At 52.4% G+C, this 21,874-nt stretch overlaps 1 protein-coding gene across 1 annotated transcript in view; it reads right to left on the bottom strand.

Annotated features, from left to right (window-relative positions):
- Positions 1-4,016: 4,016 nt before the first annotated feature.
- LHX4 (LIM homeobox 4) overlaps positions 4,017-21,874 on the bottom strand; it is a 40,836-nt gene continuing 22,978 nt past the window's right edge. The window contains exons 3-6 of the mRNA XM_017642726.3: positions 11,670-11,872; positions 7,269-7,423; positions 6,793-6,964; positions 4,017-4,655 (exon numbers count right to left, since the gene is read on the bottom strand). Coding sequence (XP_017498215.1) covers positions 4,261-4,655; positions 6,793-6,964; positions 7,269-7,423; positions 11,670-11,872 — 925 coding nt within the window. The 3' untranslated portion in view covers positions 4,017-4,260. The remainder of the gene's footprint in view (positions 4,656-6,792; positions 6,965-7,268; positions 7,424-11,669; positions 11,873-21,874) is intronic.

Below are 21,874 nucleotides of genomic sequence, written 5' to 3'. Positions count from 1 at the left end.
TTACACTGTGAAGGATGAGGGCAACGGTCCAGAGCTTAGGGGAGCGGGGGCTTTGAGGTCTGAATGCAAGTTCAGAGCAGCTTCTGGGATCCTGCAGCCCTGAGCTGCGTGTTTGGCTGAACACAGTCCTCAGATGGGGAAGTACAAATGATTCTTGTCTCTAGGTGCACAGCTGATGAGAGTGGGGGTGTCCTCTGCCACCTGTGCTCTGCCTCCTTAAGCAAAGGAATGCGTGGCGCACCCCCAAACCTACGCTGTCTCCTCACCAGAGCTAGCAGCATGAAACTGTGCTTTCATGTGGTCCTACCAAGCAGTGTGTGGGTGGGATGACTTTGCTGCGCTCTCTCTCTTTGGCTTTAGTCACCATGTTAGAGCAGTTGGAGCAACTACTGCAAAAAGGGCCAATCGACCAATCCAAGAAAGAGAGAGCCAGTGATGTGCTTTTTATTTAGCTTTCAGCGTGCCCAGAGCCCTTCAGCAGCAGGCAATAAAACAAAACTCATTTCCGCTTAATTGAATTTTTCTTCATCTTACGGTTTCCAATTTTTAAAGTGCAATGTTTAAAAATGAGCCTCCCCAGTCCTCCCAGGCCCTGCTGGCTGCGGAGGTATGGTCATTATTTCCATGGTTATAACCAGGTTGTCAGTAGGGGCATGTGAGGGGGGCTGTGTGCCAGGCAGCTCACCACCGCGCTGCACAGAGCTTTTGCTAAGCTGGAGCCTTAAAGCCCCCGGCAAGGAGGCAGTTATTTCAGAATAATCACCTTGAGCTTCAGAAATGTTCATATCTTTTGTTCTACAGATTTCTCATACTTCTTGCAAAGTGAATTTAATTATGAAGATCTAATGGCCCCCAATGATCTTATTCGATTTCATGTTCTACACTGTTCAGTAAAAAAAAAAAAAAACTTTTAAAGACACTGCCAAATGCTTTTCTTATACTTACTTTTGTTCTCTTTCCCTGATGTCTCACTATGCTAGTTTGCAAGAATAATATTGTCAGTATGGTAGTGAACTTCCACTTTACATTATACTCATAGCTATCAGATGGGGCAAGAAAGAGAAGGCGGGGCAGAGGACTGGGCCTCGGGCCGCACAGCCAGTCCCTGAAAGGGACACGAGGCTCCTCAACAGCGCCGTTTTCCCAGGGGGTCCAGCTTAGCCCTTGGGTTTGGTGTTTCCTCTGTGGTTTTATTGCTTTTCAGCACATGTAGATTCTTCCACAGCCCCTCAGGTCCCATTTTTGCTTCTATCAGTTACCACTGGAAACTTGCGGGTTCTTTGCTGTTTGTTATTTGCTCCTGGATTCAGAAACTGCCTACCCTACGGTCCTTCAGCCAGGCACTGCAGATAATGGTTGCTAATTAATTGCTTTCTTAGAGCCAAAGGCAGGCCCAGATACTGTAAATGCCTCTAAACTGTCTCATTTCATTTTTTAAATTCATATCATTTTTGTAAGGGAGAAAACAGCTCCATGTAGCCCCTTATATCTCAGGGATAGACTCCTGGACAGTAGAGGAGTGCCTGCAAGAGAATCTCAGGGTAATGTTCTATTCGTCTCCATCTCTGAGCCACAGAAGAGCTGAGAACTATCTTGGCTTTCGGGGGCTCGTTGGTGACGCTGGACCATCCATATGCTAACCCCACCTGCCAGGAGAGCCACCTAAAACCTGAGGCCTATTAAGGCTCTGCTTTTAAATGGGGTCCCCGTGTTTGCTGCTTTCCGAGGAGGTGGCTCTGGGGAACTTAAGTCAAGTTGTCCTAGTTTTCTGGCCGGTGCGTTGCCTCTCTGGGGCTCTTCTGGCTAGCCAACCCCTACAAAGGCAAGGCAGCTACTACCGTCCGCACTGCTCACCGACTTCCTCAAGAGGCTTAGGTTATTGTTATGAACTAGGAAAGCCTCCCATTCTCCCACTGGTGAATTGGTAGTGAGCATGGTTAACTCACAAAAACTGTTCAACTCCAGTTGATCTTTGTGTAACAAACCATGCCCTACAGAGGGGGCCTGCCCCTAGAGAGGCGCTCTCCCCATACTATACTCATCAAAAATATGACGTGCTTCCAAGATCTCATGAGCTACTACACCAAATAGTCAAGCTGAGACAGCAGTCCAGGTGGGACAGTTTTTAACTGATTCGTTACCCAGCTTGATCTTTCTTTTGTGTATTGCAAGCAGCCTGCAAAAAAATTGTGTAAGAAGCTATCCTCCAAAAAGACATTTGTATTTTCCTTTCCTTCGTCCAGCTTGTTTCCTTGCATTTGTGTCTCCATCCCCATCCCAACTGTTCACACTATCGGGGGATTCCCAGGAGTGCAGAATTGGCTAAGCTTAACACACCATCATCCCTTGTGAAGAAAGTCTACATTTGCAGACTCCCCAAGCAAAAATCACAATTGCAGCATACCAAAAAATAAGGGCCCACTACAAAATCGGTCAGAGAAGAGGTGATCCCAGGAATTGACTGACTACATATTTTAAAGAAGCTCAACTGACCTTAGTTTAGTCTTGGAAAAGAGTTAACAAAAGATTCAGCAAACAAAGAAGAAGTGTTTATTTCTTCCTTTAGTCTACCCACCACATACCTAAATCTTTGCGGTCCTCAAAAGGTGATGAACCATTCAAAGAGGGAAGGGTTCTTAGGGTCTTGGCCTGTCACTGCCTGTGAAAAAGGCAATGCCTTCTTACCCTTTCCTGCTCTTCTGATCTTATTTAAGAACATGGGAGGCTGGAAGGGGCAAAGCATTTCCCAAGGGGACTGAAATCAGTCCCACCTGGCTGCATTCCAGTGTGCACATGGAGAACTTGCTGATGGACAGACGTATAGTGCACAATGTGGGGGCTGCAGCACCGTGCCCGACACTATTTCCCGCACACGTGCCATCTGTCTCAGGGGTGGCAGCTCACAAAGCAGGGCTTGGCCAAGCCCTTGCCTCAGGCTGAGTGATGGACCATTGCAAACCCGCAAGCTGAGAGTCTGCGCTGCCCGTTGGCCAGAGAGCCTCTGTGAGCACAGGACTGGCGCACCCTAGGGCCTGGAATGAGTCCAGCCAGCAACCCACTGAGCCACTGCCCAAGGACCATTTGCAACCATTTGGACAATTTTAGGGCTGCTCCCTAAATGATTGCCCCCAGCCATGATAGGCCGAAACAGCACTGCAAGCACTCAGGAGGCTGGCTGTCCTCCAGCTGAGTCAGCTCACACAGCAGAGAACGCTTTCATTTTCAAGGGGCTGGGGAGGGTTGGCCGCAGGTTGGGGTGGGCTTGCAAGCTCACCTATGCGAGCTCCTTCAAAACAGACTCCGCATCATGTCACCCTGCAGGATGGGGAACTCGGAGACTGGCACCTGCTGACTGGGCTAAACAGACTGCAAGTTTGGAATCCCGATGTGTCTACACATGTGTTCACTGATTGTCATTTTGTTCTCTCCATGTTTTAACTTTGACCCCTTTGTAACCACAGCCTGTCTTGTGGAATAAATGATATGAGCAAATTAAAAAGGCACATTGTGCACCAAGGGTACTTGTCAGGCAATTGCTGTGACAGTCCAGGGCCCCTCAGCTCCCGCCTCAGAGTCACCTGCAGTGAAAGCCACTTCTTGCCATCAGGGATTCAGTGATACAGATGGAATTTCTTAAAAACCAAAACAGACAAATATTCTCTGGCTTGTACTTCTAGGGAGGGAAGAACTCATATTTTTCACAGCAGAAAAAGGGAGAAGCGCCATGTTCTCAATATCAAACTGTGGCCATCAACATGTTCATTGACCTTCAATAAATGACTTTTTTATTTTGAAAATTAGAGTTCAGTAAGGGAGGTCCAGAAATCACATTTATTATACTCAAGGGCTGTAATGCCTTTACCTCAGGAGTCTCAGTTCTGGTGAAAGCAGAGGCCGGGAGAAATCTCCTGACGCACCGGGTGGAGCAGAGTTCCCAGTGGCCAAGGAGGCCTGACAGTCACCGGGTGCTGAGCACTGAGCAGCCGAAGCCTGTAAGCGGGGCGAGGGAGGGAGCCCCAGGCGGCACCCTAGCGCTCTAGGCTCTGCGCCCTGTGTTGTCTTCTGAGGGGAGGCCGCTCTCCCACCACTTCCCCAGGGAAACACCTAGGATGCCTCTCGACCTCCTCGGGACCAGAGGACTTCCATTGAAAATAATGGAGATCCACCTCGGCGCACTTTGATCCTTCAAAGGCAAGTCTCTTGATCCTTGAAGAAATTCTCCCAGGCCAGAAGGATGGGGAAGGTGGGGAGGAGAGGGCTTTAAAAAGGAGGGTGATCCATTTCATCGAGCCAAGAGGCTGGGCTAGTCGGAAAGTCGGGATAGCCTACACTGCTTCCTGTGGAGATGTCAGAGGTGGGTCCCCCAGCCATGGCTCGCAGCGTCTGGCTTACTCCCTGCCCTGCATGTGCAATGATGCCCAAATTACTGTCCACCGTATAATCCAGCCCATTGAGCAAAGGAGCATGAGATGGCAGGGATGATATGGAGGATGGAGACTGTGGGATTCCATAGGGGCTCCCATCCCTCAGGTCCTGATAGGATTGTCCTGTCCCGTCCACGGAGAAGCTCCCATTCATTAACTGTCCGCCTGTAATGTCCCCCACGTTGCCATAAATCCTATTGGTGTGGCCAAGTTCTGAGAGAATTTGATCCTCTGTGGACAGAAGAATGGAGATTTATTGTCAGCCGCCAGGACTCCTGTGGCCCCCTGTTCTTCACCACCTAGGAATACACATGAGCAGGAAAGAAGCCCAAGGGCGGCAGCCGCCTAGCTGCCAAGCACAAGTCAGACACCAACACGTCGGCCTGGCATCCAGAGACTGACTCATAAGGGGAGAAACAGAAGAACCACCTGCAGAGACTAGATGCCCAGGTCCCAAAAGGCTGGACAAATGTTTGGTGAGTTTGTTGGTCCCGTGTGGCTCCTGTGCTAAGATGTAAGATGGCTACACTGAGGAATAGGAATGCCTGAGTTGGTGGCCATATGTTATCCACCTCGCCAATGGGAATTCTGTGCTCACAAGATTTAATCTGAAAGCTTTCAAGCTAGAAAAGTGCCTGGTTTTGTTGGTTGGGAAACATCCAGGCCCAAATGGTAAGAGTAGCTGAGGACCACTCTTTCCAGGTGTAAAAAAGTCCTGGTGTATCTGGAAAAAGAGGTTCAATATCAAAGGACTCGGTTTCTCTATTAAATAAGCTCTTCACTGGGGACAAAGTATGGACTTGACTAAGACAAATGGACCTTCTTGTTTCTTGAAGAATTTCATTAAGGGGAACTAATGGAATCTTTGCCACCTGGAAGAATTCATCTCTCCAACACAGGTGAGCAATTGTAGCCTTAAGAAATAAAGGATTGTATGATAACCCAGAGAGACCAATGACATGTCAACCTGGGGACCCACCCACATGCACCAGAAAGGTGCTGCAAAACAGACTTAACAATCCTATATGCTCCAGACACCGATTTCAGCAGCTCAGATGAGATTAATTGGCATTCCCAACCCTGCCAGGAGGACTGGAGGGTGAGTGTAAGGCCCATGAGTCCTTCCCAGAGCCCCACAGAGCAGAACTCAAGGCTTAGCTGTAGTCCTCCCAGGGCCTCATGCTGTGGCAGGCGGTGTGTTTCAGCCTCTGTGCACCAACTTATTCTTCTGCACCCACCTGGGCCTGTGCATCAATTCCTACCAAAGCCTCTCCAGACTGGACTTCAGCACCCATCACTTTTGACAACCTGTCCTAGGCCTGCTCCCCATTCTACCCGTGGAAATGAAAAGTTGGTGGGGAGAGCTCATGCCCTTTAAAGGGGGCAGGAATATGAAGGCTCAGCTCCACTGTAAAACAGTCATTATTTAGCCTTCTTCCTATACCCGTCATCCCATATAACAAGGGCCTTCTGTGGGGACAACTGTATCTTCCAAATGTAAAAATATTCTGGGCTTTCCCCAAACACATCCACTGTCAGTTATGTTCATTGATTCCCCACAGCAACATTGGGAGATGAGCAAGGATGTGGTTATTCCCCATTCGTAGATGGGGAAACTGAGGCTCAACAGAAGTGAATCGATTTGACAGAGCTACAACTGGACACCTTGCTTCAGATCCCTAGCTCAGTACACTTCCCTCCCCCCAGGAACAGAAGAGCTTCCACATTTGAGGCCTCAATAAATGAGAATAGTTATGGCTCTTTGCAAACAACCTAAGGATCTAAAACATGCAGTAATTTGTGATTTTGCTGATGCACAAATCTGAATGTAGCGCATACTGCAAAGCTCATGTACAGGGGACAGGACCCAGCATGGGGGAAGGGATTTCAGAAGCGAGACTGGCTCCCATCTCAGGTGCACCCATGATTTCCCCGGGCAAAGGACCTGTTGGACACGTCCTCCCCTGCATCAGGAGAGAAGAAAGGGGCCACTCTAGGGGGCCATGAGGGTGGGAGGGGAGGCCAGTGCCCCTACAAAGGGAGGAAAGCAGGAGGGGCTAAGGGCATAGGCTGCTACACGGGCTGGTGAGGGAGCCCCCGATCAGCAGGAAAGGAGGGGAGGCCTGGGGCCCTCAGTCCCAGGGAGCCTAGCTTCCAGATTTCAGCAGCAGAGATCTCCTCTACTCCTTGTCCTGCCTTAAAGGGCCACTGTTGCTCTCCCCAACCCTTTACAGCAAGTCACAGGAAAGAGCTTGTGTCAGGAGGCAGTTGTCAGAGCCTCAAGAAAGACCCCTCCTGAAGGTCAAGGATTACTGCTGCCCAGGGGCCTTCCCTAAGGCCTCGGCCTTACCCCTCCGGCCCTGCTCACCTCGGAAGCTCAGCTCACTGTCACTAACCCCACAGTCCTCTGCCGAGCTCTCCTTCTCCTGCTTGCTGCCTCCCCGGCTCCTCTTGACGCTCTTGTAGAACTGCCCCCAGCGATGCCGCCCCGCATCCTTCTTCAGGCGCTTCTCCTTGGCCCTTCTGTTCTGAAACCAGACCTGCCACACAAACACAAGGGACACACTCGGGGGGTGTCCACCACGAACCAGAGCCCCAGGGACTCCAAGACAGGTGTCGAGGCAAGGACTGCAGCCTCAGTAGAGCTCAGGGCCCGGAGTGCAATGTGCCCACTACTCCCACTGCCTGGGCCTCATCCACGGTCATGGCCCTGAGCCCAGCCTCCGTAGTCAAAAATGCCAAGGGTGCAGAAACACGGGCCAGCCTGGGACACCCTCCTTCCTTGACTCAGGCCCAGCAGGAGCGGCAGGGGCCCAGGACCCCCGTCTGGCAAATGAGCCTCACCTGTACGACCCTCATGTCCAGGCCAGTCTCGGAGGAGAGCTGCTCCCGCACGTGCCGGGCAGGCTTGGGGGAGTTCTTGTAGGCGTTCTTCAGCGTCTCCAGCTGCTTGGCCGTGATGGTGGTCCGCGGCCGCTTGGCCCCTGCCTCGGAGTCATCTGCAGTGAAAGCCACTCCTTACTGGGCTCAGCCTGCCTGAGGCAGCCGGGCCTCACCCCTGCCCCTTCCTCGTGGGCTCCTGCCTGCTGGGGTGGGGCAGTGGGAAGGTCCGGCCAAGCCCATTCCTGAGCCACAGGCTTCGGGGCCCCTGAAGCCAGGCCTCTCCTCAGCACCCTGCCTCTCCCGTGCCCACCAGCCCAGCCGTGGGGCCTTGTCCAATGAGTTGTGCAGTCAACTCATTTCCATCACAACAGACACGCTGGGGACACTGGGCGTCATCACCAGACCGTGAAGGTGCAGGAAGTCTGTGTTCCGGGGGGGCCCAGATGCCCCTGCCGTCTTCCCCTCCCCCGCTGGTTCCCCATGTCTGGCCTCTCACAGCAGGAGTGACCTGCACTCTCACACTGTCCAGATGATGTTCATAAATGATGGGTCAGACCCACTAGTGCCTTGGAAAGGCAGTTGAGTGGATCTGAAACTTTTGAGGAAATAAGATGGATGGGATGGGGGGAGGGGTGGCGGTGGGTGAGGGCAAGTATTATCTCATGAAATTTATTTGGTGAACACTGAATGAAGATGTGTGCTGAGCTGAAACATAAAATGAGTTTCTCAGTGTGAATCATAGTCAAAAATGTCTTTAAAAGCACTGCTCAGTAGAATGTTCAAGACAACATGCTGACTGATCAACACAGTGGGTTTTGAGCAGACAAGCCTCAGGTTACTGTTAGTCAAAGGCTGGCTTGTTCTCAGTCCGAGTTAGGCCCAGAGAGGGGTGCCTGGGTGTGCTGAGCAGCAGGCAGCCAGTGCAGATGGCTTCCTCTCCGCCTCAGGACTTCCGTCCTCTGCAGAGCGCCCGGCCGCGAAGAGTACGTCAGCAAATGCTTCCCGGCTCTCAGGCTTTCTGCTGCCTCCGTGCCTGGCCTTTACAGTGTCTGCTACATTCCTACCTTCCTCCCTTTCTTTTTTCTTCCTTTCCACTCAAGAAAACCCTCCCTTAGTAATAACAATCATTGCCAACATTTAGTAAGTACCTACTCAGTGCCTAGTGTTGATCTAAGAGCTTTAAGTGGAGTCAGAAGACCCGGGTTCAACATTCCTGTTGAGTGAGTGATGTGGGCAAGTGCCCTCAGTCCTCTAAAGCCCTGTGTGGGCACTGCCTTCGTGCACTCTGCGGAGTGGGGGCAAGGCCCAAGTCTTCTCCTCCCCTTGGGCTGTATTCTTCTCCAGCAGAGCCATTGTCATCCTCAAACCCTGCCACCCAGTTTCCTCTGAGGATTCCTGGACCCCAAGAGGAAGGGTTACAGAGCCACCGTGGCAAATACTGAGGAAAACCTCCAAAATTCTTCACTTTAAGTTGTTACAATGAATCAATCCCTTCTTCCCACACTTACAGCAATAACAGCATGATTACATTTGATGCAGATATGAAATAGTGCACTATTAAAATACCTATACAGTCCTTAAACATAAAATTTGAAATAATAAAGCCACCAAAAAATTTTTAATTCATTAAGAATCACTTGATTTCCAAATAAGTTGGCCTAGTGAGTTGGAAATTGTTTTCATCTGACAGATGGCAGTGCCACTGGGCTTTACCCCTGTCATCCTGGGGTGGTGGCCCACTGGTTCAGCACTACTGTCTACGTGCACAGGACTTTCTTTTTGTGATTATGGAAACTATTATACTGTTATTTTAACATTCACTGTTATTATCATTTAAAATCTTTTTTATATCCTATAACAATGTCATCCAAGTAATCATTAAGTAGCAGTGGCGGTGCTGGTACTGAAAAATGTACCCAAAAATCAATAACTTTGGTGCGGAAGTTCAGTGTGATAAAACGCCATGAGGAGGGCCAAGCAAGACCATGATCGCCTAGGCTGTTAATTTAGGAGAGAGCGTTCTGCAGGGTATTAATAGGGCTGAGAAAATAAAAAGTAGCATTAAGGCAAAGATACACTTCACTGATTATAGATTTATAGATTATAGAATACACCCCCCACACACACTTTTTACATTAATTTCTATGGGAAAATTAGTCTTAAAACATGTTAGTTTTGAATTATGCAGGGTCTCCAAACACTTGTCCCTGGCATAAAATGCAACCTCATTATATTGAAAATGCAAATATCGAGGGAGATATAACAAATGAACAAAATCATTCACACTAAGATGCAAATAGCTGATATTAGATCCTTTGTGTAGCACAAGGGAGGGAGCTCTAAGCCTGAAAGAGGGTTTAGTTTAGCAAGGAGGAATTAAAACATTGAAAGGAAGAAGCAAACATCCCACAGCAGACAAAGGTCCCCTGCCGCTGTAAGGTTCACCCAGATTTCACAGGGTGGAGTGGCCCTGCCTTGCTGATGGCTGGAGGCAGGAGGAAGAAATCAGAAATACTGTGTAACCTTCAGCTACTTGAAAACCTAGAGCAGATCCCACCTCCCTCATTTAACATCCCATCCTGCAAGTGTCATCGATTTAAGCTTCAGGAGACAGCGCTGTGTGGCAGGTGCTATTATCTCCATGTAGAGCTGAGAGGCCAAGGCTCAACCAGTTAGTTACGCAACTCACAGGGGACCCAAGTTCCTGAGTGACCAACTGAGCAGTGATACCCATGAGCCTCTGATGCCAAGTCCAGAGCCTTCCTGCAGTCTCACGGAGGTCTGCTATGGCACAGATAACCCTCAATAGAAGTGCCAGCCCCACTGGGTCATTCTTGTCTCCTCAGCTAGTCTCCCCTTCTCTTGAACCATACACAGCAACAGTGGGCCCCACACCATGAGAGCTCAAGGCCCAAACAAGGCCTCTGACAATGAGGAGTGACCACAGTCCTGGGGAAGTCACGCAGCTTCAGTATCTCTGGCGCAGGGCGTCAGAGCTCCAACGGCAGCTTGGGGTCTGTGAGTCCATCTGCTTTGATGGCTGATACCTGACAAGACACTCTAATCTTCTGGGACATTATAATTGACTCCAAAGCAAAAGTTTTAAAGAACCAGAGCAGATGTAGACATTAAGGCAGAGAGCATGGGAATAGGCTTGAGGGGCCCTGGAAAGAGGAGAGAAGAGTCGGCAGGCCCATCCATCAGAAAGGCCGGGCTGTGGGCGGTGGGGGGAGGAGAGAGAGGAGGCCCCCGCCTGGCCTGGCGCCCCTGACATGCCCACTTCCCTCCTCCCAGCCAGCCACGCTCCTTCCAGCTGCCTCGCCAAAAGGGCCCCTATGTATTACCTCTGCCTCCTCACTGCCACAAACCCTTTATTTAAAACTGCATTTATTAAGTGAAACACTAATTTCTCCAGGTATTGATCAGATCTGCATAACAGGTATGTGGGCCTGGGAAAGATCTGGAAGGACATACATGAAATTGTTGCAGCTTTCTTTTTTCCATCAAGCTCAGAGCTGTCAACAAGAGCTGCTTTCTGCAGTGACAACCCGAGCTGGTGAAAATTCTAGTCAAGGGCAAACGACCTTACTGTTTTGTGAGTTTGTGTTTGAGAGTTTCAGGTTTGGCCAAATTCAAAATTCATAGCCAGTGTGGTGGGCAGAGCATCTGTGGGCCCTGCTGTGAGTGACGAGCCCCAGGTGGGGCTGCAGGCGACAGGGGTCGGGCTTGGGCTTCTCCAAGGGAGCTCAGGGGAGGGGGGCGTCTGAGCCCTGTCTATGCTCTGGAAGGCCCTGGAAAGAGCCGGGAGGTTCCAGGAACATGGCACTGGAAGGCAGGAGCAGCTGCTGCCCAAGCTCCTGTGTGGAGTAGATTTTCTAGGTGTGGCTGCTAAATGCTGGGATATCAGCCTCGGGCTGTGCAGAGATCTACAGACTGCAGCCAGGGGCCCTGAGGTGGTGGGGGAAGGCAGCTGGCTGGGTGGGGAGTTATGTGGTCCAGCTGGAGTCTCCCTGAAAGTGGAGACTGGCTGAGCCCTGGCTCCATATCAGGGGCTTCAGGAGACACAAGGAGTCATCACCCCTAAGTGCCTGCCCTCAAGAATCCCATCTGGCAAGGGAAATAGGTAACTACACAGACGACGACCAAGGGCAGCTTGAACCAGAGCTCTCACTGCCTGAAGCCTTCGAGGCGTGGGGGTGCTGAGGTAAATGTGCATCCTGATATAAGACTAAGGAGCAGCCCCAAGTGTCCACTGTGGACAGAGTGGGGCCCTGAGGATGGGCAGCTCCAGCTCCGACTCAGGCAGGCCCCCCCAGGCAGCGGGCGCAGGCTGACCGAAGGTCTGGAGGCAGAACTGTTTACCATTCTGCTTGGCTGTCTCGTAGTCCTCTTTGCACACCAGCCGCCCGTCCTCCATGAGGTAGAACTCGTCGCCCGTGGCCAGCTGCCGGTTGCAGATGATGCAGGCGAAGCAGTGCAGGTGGTAGACGAAGTCCTGTGCCTTGCGGACCACCTGGGTTGGGGGGATGCCCTGCTGGCAGGCCGTGCATTTTGTGCCGAAGCGCCTGTCAGGACCAGAATGGATCAGAGCACACAGGGGTGTCTGGATCCCCTCGATTCCCCCAGCCCCTCTTCCACCCACCACTCCGGGGGATCCCCAGGCCTCAACCCCTGGGCTGCCCAGTGCTTACCGGCTGGTCCCCTCCGCCTCCAAGTAGGCTCATGGCTTTGTGCCCAGGCTCGTTAACCGCAGAAGGAAGGGGCTGCATCAGAGACAGAGTCTCCAGAGCCTTTTCCAAGGCTGACATCACAGGGCCCCCAATTGCCTGACTAACACCCCATCAATTCACTGGGGCCCCAGGAGTTTCCAGTCCATTCTGAGTAGGCGGTCTCACCCTCTGCCCCCTGGTTTCTTCAGCTTCGTGGTGAGGCCTAGAGGACCAGCCCCACAGGGCAGCTGCGGTGCCCAAGGGCTGGTATGCTTAAAGCCTCCTGCAAACTCCTCTTCACATGGTGCCCACGGAGGAGCCCGTGTGGCTGGAAACAGCGCACACCAGCATCCATTCCTGAGTTCCAGAGAAATCACACTTCGGCAGCAGAGCGGGGCTTCTGCGAGGGGCTTTTCTCTCCTGCCTCTCGCCTCCATCTGGCACAAAATGCTGGTGCCAGCCTCCATCCCCTCCCATGCACCGCCCCTGCCATATTGGTGGCTGGGGTGGGCCTAGGAATCTGTATTTTCACACCTCTGCACCATTTGAGCAGAGAGTCTGCAGACCTTAGTTTGAAAAATGCTTCTTCAGAACCTCCCTGGTCTACACCTTTTGGACCAGCACTGAGACAAGAGGAAGGCACCCACTGCCACCCTGGGCCAAGGTTGCAAAGGGAGAAGTAGACATACTGAAAATACAATCCAGTGGGTCTCTTAAGCCCCTTACCGCATTCTGGGCATAGACACAGAGCCACACCAGTGGTTGTAGCGCCCAGAGGGGAATTTGGGGCCAGTGTAGACGTGGGCTATGAAGTGGGGTGCTCCACTGCAGGTGAGCCTTCCCTGCTTCAAGGAGGGAGGCGGGAGGGGTTGGGGAAGCAGGGGCAGAGTTTAAAACAGCAATCAACCTAATTATTCATGACATTTCACACAGCAGAACTTTATCTTCTTCAGGATGAAAGACTTCGCCTAATGGATCTGGGGAAGGTTTGATTTTAATGGTCCTTTTAACTAATGCTTATAGGCAGCCTGATTTCCCCTGAAAGGACAGTACATATTTCATCCACATTAATACCAAATAAATTAATTATGGTCATGGCTATCATGATGAATCCCAGATTAATGCAGAATGATGGGTCTCTTGTGCAGTAATGATACCTGCTGGGGGCTGCAGGGCCTGGAACAGCTGGGCCAGCTGTGGCTTCAGAAGCCCGCCTCCCAGGGACTCAGTGTTGCAGAGGGAAGTGGGGGAGTCTTACCACCTGGCCTAGCTGGGTAACCCCAGAAGAGCCAGGAGTGTGGCTCAGTGCCTGCTCTTCTGAGATGAGATCTGGGAAAGGTGCTGGGGCATGAGGCACTGAGGTGTCCAGGTGGAAGGGCCCCAGACGTTTGCACTCTGGGGGTGCCTCCTGGTTCTCAAGGAGGTGGCATGGGAGCAGGCCTAGAGAGGGCATTCTCAGCATGAGGTTCAGGATGGGGTCTGTAAACCACCCCTGAGTTATTCAAAATTGTGCATCAGGAGAAGGTCTGGGTTTTCATCAGAATTTCAAAGGGTCCTAGGACCCAGAAAAGTAGAGTTAACATTTGTTGAATAAATACATCGTGAATAAAGAACACACTTTTAGAGGATGTCTGCAGAGATGGCTAAATCTGAGGATGGAGAACAAAGTATACAGTCAGTTCTAGACAGTTCTATACCTCCCAGAATACAGGTGGGAACCAGGCTTGGACAACTGCTATCTAACCATGTTGCCTGTATTGAAGAGGAAGGCATGCAGGCACCCTGCTTCATCCTGGGAGAGTGTGTGCGTGTGTGTGTGTTTGGGGGAACAAGGAGAAAGGAAGCCTGTGTGCATGTTACTAGAGGGTGTTTTCAAAATGCCTGTGGTTTTTATACCCAGTCCAGGCCACTTCATTCACAAAGCAGGTGTTAAAAATGAAACAATTCCTAAAAAAAAAAAAAAAGAAAGAAAAGAAACAATTCCTTCAGCAGCATCCTCACTGCAAACGCTTCCAAATGAACCACCCAAAATCCAGAGCATCCAAATTCTTTGCTGTAAGTGCTGCGCAGAAGCAGGTCCAGAGAAGACCTAGAGTTTTCCAAAAAAGCAAGTCCTCTCTTGTGGCCAAAACAGGGCCACAGAGACTGGAGGGGGAGGACGGCTGAGGGGAGACCAAGGACCCTCCAGCAGCCTCGCCGTGAGAGGGCCACAGCACTGTCACCACTGAAAAGCAGACAGTGGTTTTCAGTAACCAGAAACCCAGCTGACACCAGAGCCCCGAGACATGAAAGATAACGGGGGTATAAATTTAATCTACATACCGACAGTGATTCATGCATGAGGGTGGCAAGAGCACAAGAAAAATGAAAAACAAATGGACTTTCCCACCAGCATTTTTTAGCAATTGAAGCAATTTTCCTGATTGTTGGGATTTATACCCATGATAAGTGGAAGTTGCTCCTTATTACCTTTCTCCTCTGGAGCACAGCTGACGGGATCCCTGCTGAGGGGACTGCTGTACCCCGTGGCCTACAGGGTTCTTCCAGCATGGCCCAGCCTTGAAAGGCACCCCCATACCTCTGGTCAGAGCTGGGGTATCCGGAATAAGGTGCTGTTCAGCAGTGCTGGGGGCGTGGGGTGCAATAAAGAGACTGTCCCTGAGTTTCCAGATCTTAGACCAGCCAGAGTCACAGATGACATACCGTGGATGGCCTAGCTAGGCCACATGACTGGTTCTGTGACCAGCAATAAGGAAACGACTGTGGTTAACACTGCCTGGTCCAAATGAGGTAAGACTGTGAACTTGGCCACTACACAGAGGAGCAATAGTCTAACCAACCTGACCGAATTTGAAAGATGCTGGGAGTGGGGATGGAGCTGGACACCAGCCATAGAAGAGGCTTCCGAGGGACTTTCCAGGCCGTTGCCCCTCATCCCGTCACTGAGCACCTACTGTATGCAGGGCCCAGCCCACGTGGGCGTAAACCACACAGGCCCGCTTACCAGAGGGACAGTCTCTGCTCAGCCCTGCCTGGCTAGGCCTCTGGGGACAGCCAGTGTCCCTAGGAATGGCAGCTGGAGCTAATCCAAACGACAAGGAAAATGCACAGAAGGACTTGCTAACGGTTCACGTTAGTCTCCTCTTCAGTCCAGCATCACTGGCTATTCCCTTCCCCCTGCCTGGCACGGAACAGGCAGGCAACAGGACCCACTGAGTAAGCGGGAACGCATGCACGCTCCTTAAACTGGTGTCTAAAGCGTCAGCGAAGGATCGACACTCAGCTCCTTCAAGGCTTTTCTAAGGGAGTTGGACCCCAGGCTTCACTGAGGCCCACAGTTCACTTAAACAGAAACTTCCCACCCTGCTTTGCTGTCATCATAGTTCGCATTCCACCAATGTCCCTGGAGCATTGGGCTGCCTTCCAACAGCTGAGAAACTGAGGCTGACTGGTGAGGTGCCAGCTGCAGCCCACACAGCAATGGGAGAGAGAAGCAGGGTTTGAACTCATATTCTCACAGCACAGCTGGCAGAAAGTGGGCATCTGAGCAGCAAATAACCCCTGAAACCTGGCGTCGGTGGGCCTACGGGAGAATGAAACTCTGAAACGGGGTCCTGTCCCCTCAAGCATCCCCAGCGGCTCTGAGCCACTGAGCGTGGGCTCCCACCCTGAGGCACAGGGGCTGCCCAGGAGCCCCTCCCCAGGGCGGCCACCCCTAGCACAACAGCCAGCCCTGCCTCCACACTCCAGCAGCCATGGCAGGCAGGCAGCCTGGGCATGCTGCCCGGGAATGCACCAGACTTCCAGCAGACGCTCGGGGCTGCCCCTGACCCCAGGAAGGGCCTGGGCCTGTGTCCATGGTCTCACTCTCTGCTCCAGTGCTCAGCCTGAGTTCCCATTTGCCCGTTTATCTGTCCCCACCAGCTGCTCGTGACAGGCCTGCTGGGACCACTCTTGAGGGCAGGGACAGACCTGAGGTGTCGGGATCCTGCAGGAAGAGACCAACAGGCAGGCAGTGCAGGCACCACACCTTCTAAAAACAGGTGCACGTAAATCTTACACCACATTCTGACCCATTCCTGATCTTAAGTTCTGTCCTATGACCGAATATGTCCATATTCTTCTCCCTGAAACCCTAATAACAGCAGTGCCCATTGACCAAGCACCGCCTGAGCACCCCCTTTTGGTTCACTGACCAAGTCCTCACCCCCAGCCCTCAGACCACAGCCCCGCTGCCCTCCTGTGTTACTGCTGCCCAGCACCGTCCTTTGTCCCCTGACCAGTGCAGCTTCTGTGCACCACCACTCACCGTCCCTCCTGCCATGATTCCTGGTCACCAACGGTCCTTCCTGCACCTGCCCCCTCAGTTCTTTGACCCCCTGTCCTGGAGGTCACAGCCTCTGCTGTTCCTCAGCCTCACACCCCCAGGGGTTTCCCAGACCCTGCAGCTGGCAGGACCGGCAGCGCCTCGAGGAATTCCTTCCCATCATGGCGCCCTCCAGCAACCTCTTCCTGTCCTTACAGCACCCAGCAGGGACTCTGTGGTCCGACTCACTGATCCCTCCCTTGCATCAGCCTCACCTCTCGCCCCCTCTCACCCCGTCCCCCGCCCTCCACGTGGCATGTCTGAACAGAGCAGAGGGACACCCACATCGCCTCAGCAACGGGGCTCACTTTAAATGTATGACCCTACCTGAAGAGGGCCAGGGACTCGGTGCACTTCCCTGCCCCACTCACTCTGTCACCCTGCCAGATACCAGCTCTCTCAAGCCCTCCATCCCTGGTCTCAGCTGGTGGCCCAGCTTCCTATTTCCAAGAGGAAATAGAAGCTCCGAGCAAAGACCTGCCACGTGCTCCCACCATCCCGTCCACCCATCCACTTGCCCCAACTTCACTCCCTACCAACGAACTGTGTTCTTACTCAAGGGCAACCACCCACTGAGACAGAGCCCATTCCTTCTTGCCTAATACGACCACCCCTCCAGCAGCTGCCCTTTGCCTCCCACATCATTAATTTTCCTTCTACGTGAGCCTGCCCAGCAGCACACAGTATCTGTTATTTCTGCCACATCTCCCTCCATCTGCCACCCATTTCTCTACTCTTTTTAGAACAAAACTCCTCAAAAGAGGGCTCTATACAGAGGGTCTCTACTGCCCTTGCTTCTCTTGAATCTACTCTGATGGTTCATTTTATGTATCAATTTGATGGGGCCATGGGTGCCCAGGTATTTGGGCAAACATCTGAGTAAATCCTCGAAGGTGTTTTTGATGAGATTAATATTAAAATCAGCAGCCTGAGTAAAGCAGATTGCCCTCCCGAATGTGGGTGGTCCTTATCTAATCAGCTGAAGACCTGACCTTCCCAAGAGTAAGAGAGATCTTCTCTGCCTCCCTGCTCTGAGCTGGGACAGCAGTCATGTCCTGCCTTTAGACTCAAACTGAAACATCAGCTCTTCTTGGGCCTCAGGCCTGCTGGCTTTTGGACTGAAACTTACACTGTCAGTTTACCTGGGTCTCCAGCTTGCTGACTGCAAATCTTGGGACTTCTCAGTCTCCAAAAATCACATAAGCCAATCCTCATAATGAATCTCTTTGTGCACACACACACCCCCATACACACACACACACACATCCTGTTGGTTCTGTGTCTCTGGGTGACTCTCACTAATCCACACTCCGATCAACACAGACTGCATGTGACACGTCATCTGTGACCCCAGCATTGCTCTCTCCTTCCTCCTTAGAACACAGTACTTGCTTGGCCTCAGGACCCAGCGCTCCGGGTTCCATCGGCAGCCTCCCCTCCATCCCCCCGCTTCTTCTCGGCCAGCTCCCCTCCCAAGTCCGTCTCCAGCCCAGACCTCTTGCCTAACTCCAGACCAGTACAGCCGACGGCTTCCTCAGCACCTCTCCTTGGACATTGTGAGCCAAACTCCTCACTGCCCCAGAACTGCTCCTCCGCGGTCTTCCCCGCCTCGGGGATGGTGACCTCACTCTAACAGCTGCGCAGGCCGAAAGCCTTGGACACCCCCGGTGCTCCGTCAGCAAATCCTGCTGGCTGTACCCAAAACTACATCAAGACTTGGACCTCTTCTCACCATCTTCACTGCCACCTCCTAGCTCAGGCCACCTTCACCCCCGGCCCCCAGAGGCATCCTAATGGGTTTCCTGGCTTCAGCCCTCACCCACAGTCTCTTCTCCGCACAGTAGCCACAGTGATCCCAGGCCGATCATCTCACTCCTCTGCCCAAAACCTTCGGGTGGGTCCCCTCCCACAGAGTAAAAGCCACAGTCCCTTTACAGGCCACTGAGTCCCCCACTCCTGCTCGGCCTGCTTGCCCACCCAGCCACTCGGGCCCTGCACTGGCCCCTCCGCCTGGACCAGTCTTTCCCCAGGTACCTGAGTGGCTCACTCCTGCCCTTTCCACAGCTTTTCCCTCTAATGTCACCTTCTCCAGGGGGCTTCCTTGACCACCAGCCCTTTCCCCTCTCCAAAGCTCTCGTCTCCAGCCGCTCCATGTGTATTTCTTGTTTGTTTTATTGTCTTTCTCCCTGTCGAGAAGCCCAGCTCATGAGAGCAGGGGCTGCATCTGTTTTGCTCACTGCTGCATCCAGTGCCTAGAGCGGTGTCTGGCCCAGGATATGTGTTCCGTGAATCTTCAGTGAACAAACAATGAATGGCCCAGGCCGACGGTATGCATTAATACATGTTTCTCATTTGTGGGTGAGGAAACAAGTTCAGAGAGGGTAGGTAACGTGCCAGAGGCCTCACAACCATAATGGTGGAGAGGGGATTTGAACCCAGTGCTCTTCCTACTTGGGAGGCAGGCAGCGGCGGCCAGCCCACCCCCCGCCAGCCTCCCGTGTGTGGGAGCTGCCCCCGCACTGCGCACCATCCCAAGGAAACAAAATACTGCATAACTTAATTTTATGTTTTAATTGCTTGGTGGTGATTTACTACAGGCTGTATATTTTTTTCCCAGCTGACACTTCCCTACATGTATTTCTTTTATCTATCACCACACTTGACAGGTAAGCTGCTGATATTTACTGTTACTGTATGTACCAATATTTGCGACATATATCACCACCCCAGCCACGTCATGGGCACATCAAGTTCTGCCCAGGAATGGTCAGCCCTCTCCAGACAGAGGCAGGAGCCATATTTGGAGAAGGCCTGATACCAGAGAATGTTAGAGCCTTGGGGAGTGGGGACACAGCACCCCCACCACAGACACACACACACACACACCAGAACTGCCTCTCAGTGCTCCACTTTTTATTTGGGCTTCTTAACATAATGCATTTCCTTTTAACAAACATTCAATATTATCTAGAGGTGAATGCTACTGGAAAAGCTTTAGAATCAGTGACTAGTCCAACCCCCTCATTTAACACAGAAAGAAACTGGGGCCCAGAGAGGGGTGGTGACTTGCCCAAGATCATACAGCTCAGTTACTGGCAGAAAAGAGGCTAGAGCCCAGATCTCCCCTTCCTTCTGCTTCCCCTCCTTCCTCACTGGGGGCAGATTTACTTCCCAAGGGGCAGTGGGATGACTGGGATCTGACCCTCTTCTACAAGAATCCAGAACACCTCCCTTAATTTCTGTAAACACACATCAAGCATGTAGTATACACCAAGCAATTTCACACTAGCTATCTCATGTAAACGGCACGAGAGCCCTTACAGGTAGTGCTGAGTCCCCTTCATAGATCAGGACCAGCTGGGAGCAGTCCGCCACTGGCTCAACAGTGCTCTCCCTCCCTCCACTCCTTTCCTCCAGGCACCTAACCTGCCCTCCTTAATCCAGGCTAATTTTTCTCAGTCAGGGTGTTAGCTCAGCTGTTACCAAATTGCCCTGTGCAGAAGAGCCACCTAGGATGATGTCCCACGTTACCCAGATCCCCCTTTGCTTGGGAACCCCATTTCCACAGCCCAGATGCCGTCTGACTCCCGGGCTGCTGTTTGCCTGAAAGCAGAGATGCATCCCTAACCTGATGCTGATGGGTGACCCTGGTGCAGCTGCCCCACAGGCTGCTCTCTGAGAAACCTGTGCAACAGATGCTCTTGGTGCCCCTGCGGCATCTGTGGATTGCTCGTGATCCTGGAGTCCCTCAAGACCTAAGCGCTCACTCTCAGTGGTGGTGTGGCAGGCGCTGTGACATGCACAACAGGGGAGTCCGGGGCTAGAGGCTCTGTCGGCCCCCTCACGCCACACACAGGCTCACCTGAGGCTCTGACCCACTGCTCCCACTGCTGAGCCCCACTCTGGGCTGTGGCTTCTCCTCAAGTGGGGCTTCCAGGGTCACAGACAGATCCCCAGGAAGCAGAGCGACAAGCCAGAGATGCTCTCACGGGACCCCCTGGTGACCTCTGCCAGACAGCCAGCAGGAAATGAGGTAGAGCTGGACTGCAGCCTGCATGTCAGCTCCAGGTTTTCAGGAGGCCCAGCAGGAAGGCACAGATGGGAGGGGCACAAGAGGGTAAGGAGAGGCTGGAGAGGCTGGCAGCGGTGCACTGGTGTGGTGACAGGGCCTGAGAGAGGACAGAAGCAGCAGGAAGGGAGAGGGCATTTTGATGGTGGGAGCCCATGGCATGGTACCTGGATGGCCAGGGCCAGAGGGGAAAAAGACAGAAGGATGCGCCTCGGTGACAGAGAGAACGGGGCCACGCTGCTGGCTGGTGTGTTTCCTGGGGTAAAGAAGTCACCCACGTGTCCCACATCACCCAGGCTCCTCTTTGCTTAAGGACCCCTTTTCCACAGCCCAGGTGCCGTCTGACTCCCAGGCATGTTGGCAACTATTTGGTTCCAAACAGATTCCCTCATGGCAGAGAAGTCTCTGGGCTGCAGGTTCCGAGATGTCAGGAGGCCTTGGCCTGAGGCTGGGCTCTCAGAGGGTGGGCAGGCACAGCAGAACAGTGCTCCCAGCGGGCAGACAGATAATCAGGACCATCACTGCCTGATATACAGCCTCGGGTCCCCGGGGGGAGCTGCTTGGCTAAGTAATTGCTTCTGCCTTGATTACAGGCCTTCGCAAACGACTGTGGGCCTGGTCCCACCAGTGTGTTTGAATTTTACAAATGTCACACGCACAGCCACTATCTGGACCCTGTGATCGTTACCTTAAGAGGTTTAATTTGCTTAGTGAGGGAATTAGACTATAAACTATTCAGAAATTATGGAAAGTCACACGTCAAAGAGACCCTCCCCGTCTCAGTTCCTTAAGCATGTTTTGCTAGAGTGTGAGCATGTGTGTGTGTGTGTGTCTGTGTGTGTGTGTGCGGCCCAGCAGGTGTGTAGTTATCAGAAATAACAAGTGGCTTGGCAAGAACCTGGCCACATATTGCACCCATAGCCAACCCTAGAACTGAGATGGTCTTTTCCTGGGGTAACAGGGTATAAGCAGGCTAGAGGTGGTCACATGAGCAGAGCCGGCCCCTCTGGCCAGAGATGGAAACCCACCCTGGGAAGTGAGGGCTGAGGGCTGCAGTTAACTGCCGCCAAGCTCTGGACCACACAGGGCTCCTCACAGCACCCCCACACCAAGAGGTGGACAGTTGTTCTAGTCACCTGACCTGCCAATGCCACTAGACACAGACCCCACCTCCCTCCCGGGACCCCAGCCTGGCCCAAAGCCTTCTGTGGCCTCTGCCCCCAGGACCTCCTTCCCTCTCTCTTTTTCCTGCTCACCCTGTAGACACACCATCACGACTTAGTAACATAAGCTACTCATAATGACAACTGCTAAGCCCTTCCTTCCCTCATCTTTCTCAGTCCTCACGGGTCTCTTGGAAGGATCCCTTTTTAGAAATGGGGGAGTGAGGCTCAGAGAGTCTGATGCCCCCAGTTCACACTGA

Source organism: Manis javanica, chromosome 11, assembly GCF_040802235.1.
Source record: "Manis javanica isolate MJ-LG chromosome 11, MJ_LKY, whole genome shotgun sequence".
NCBI classification, from domain to species: Eukaryota; Metazoa; Chordata; class Mammalia; order Pholidota; family Manidae; genus Manis; species Manis javanica.
The sequence above is the reverse complement of the archived record's forward strand: the minus strand, read 5'-3'. Positions and strand labels throughout refer to the sequence as shown.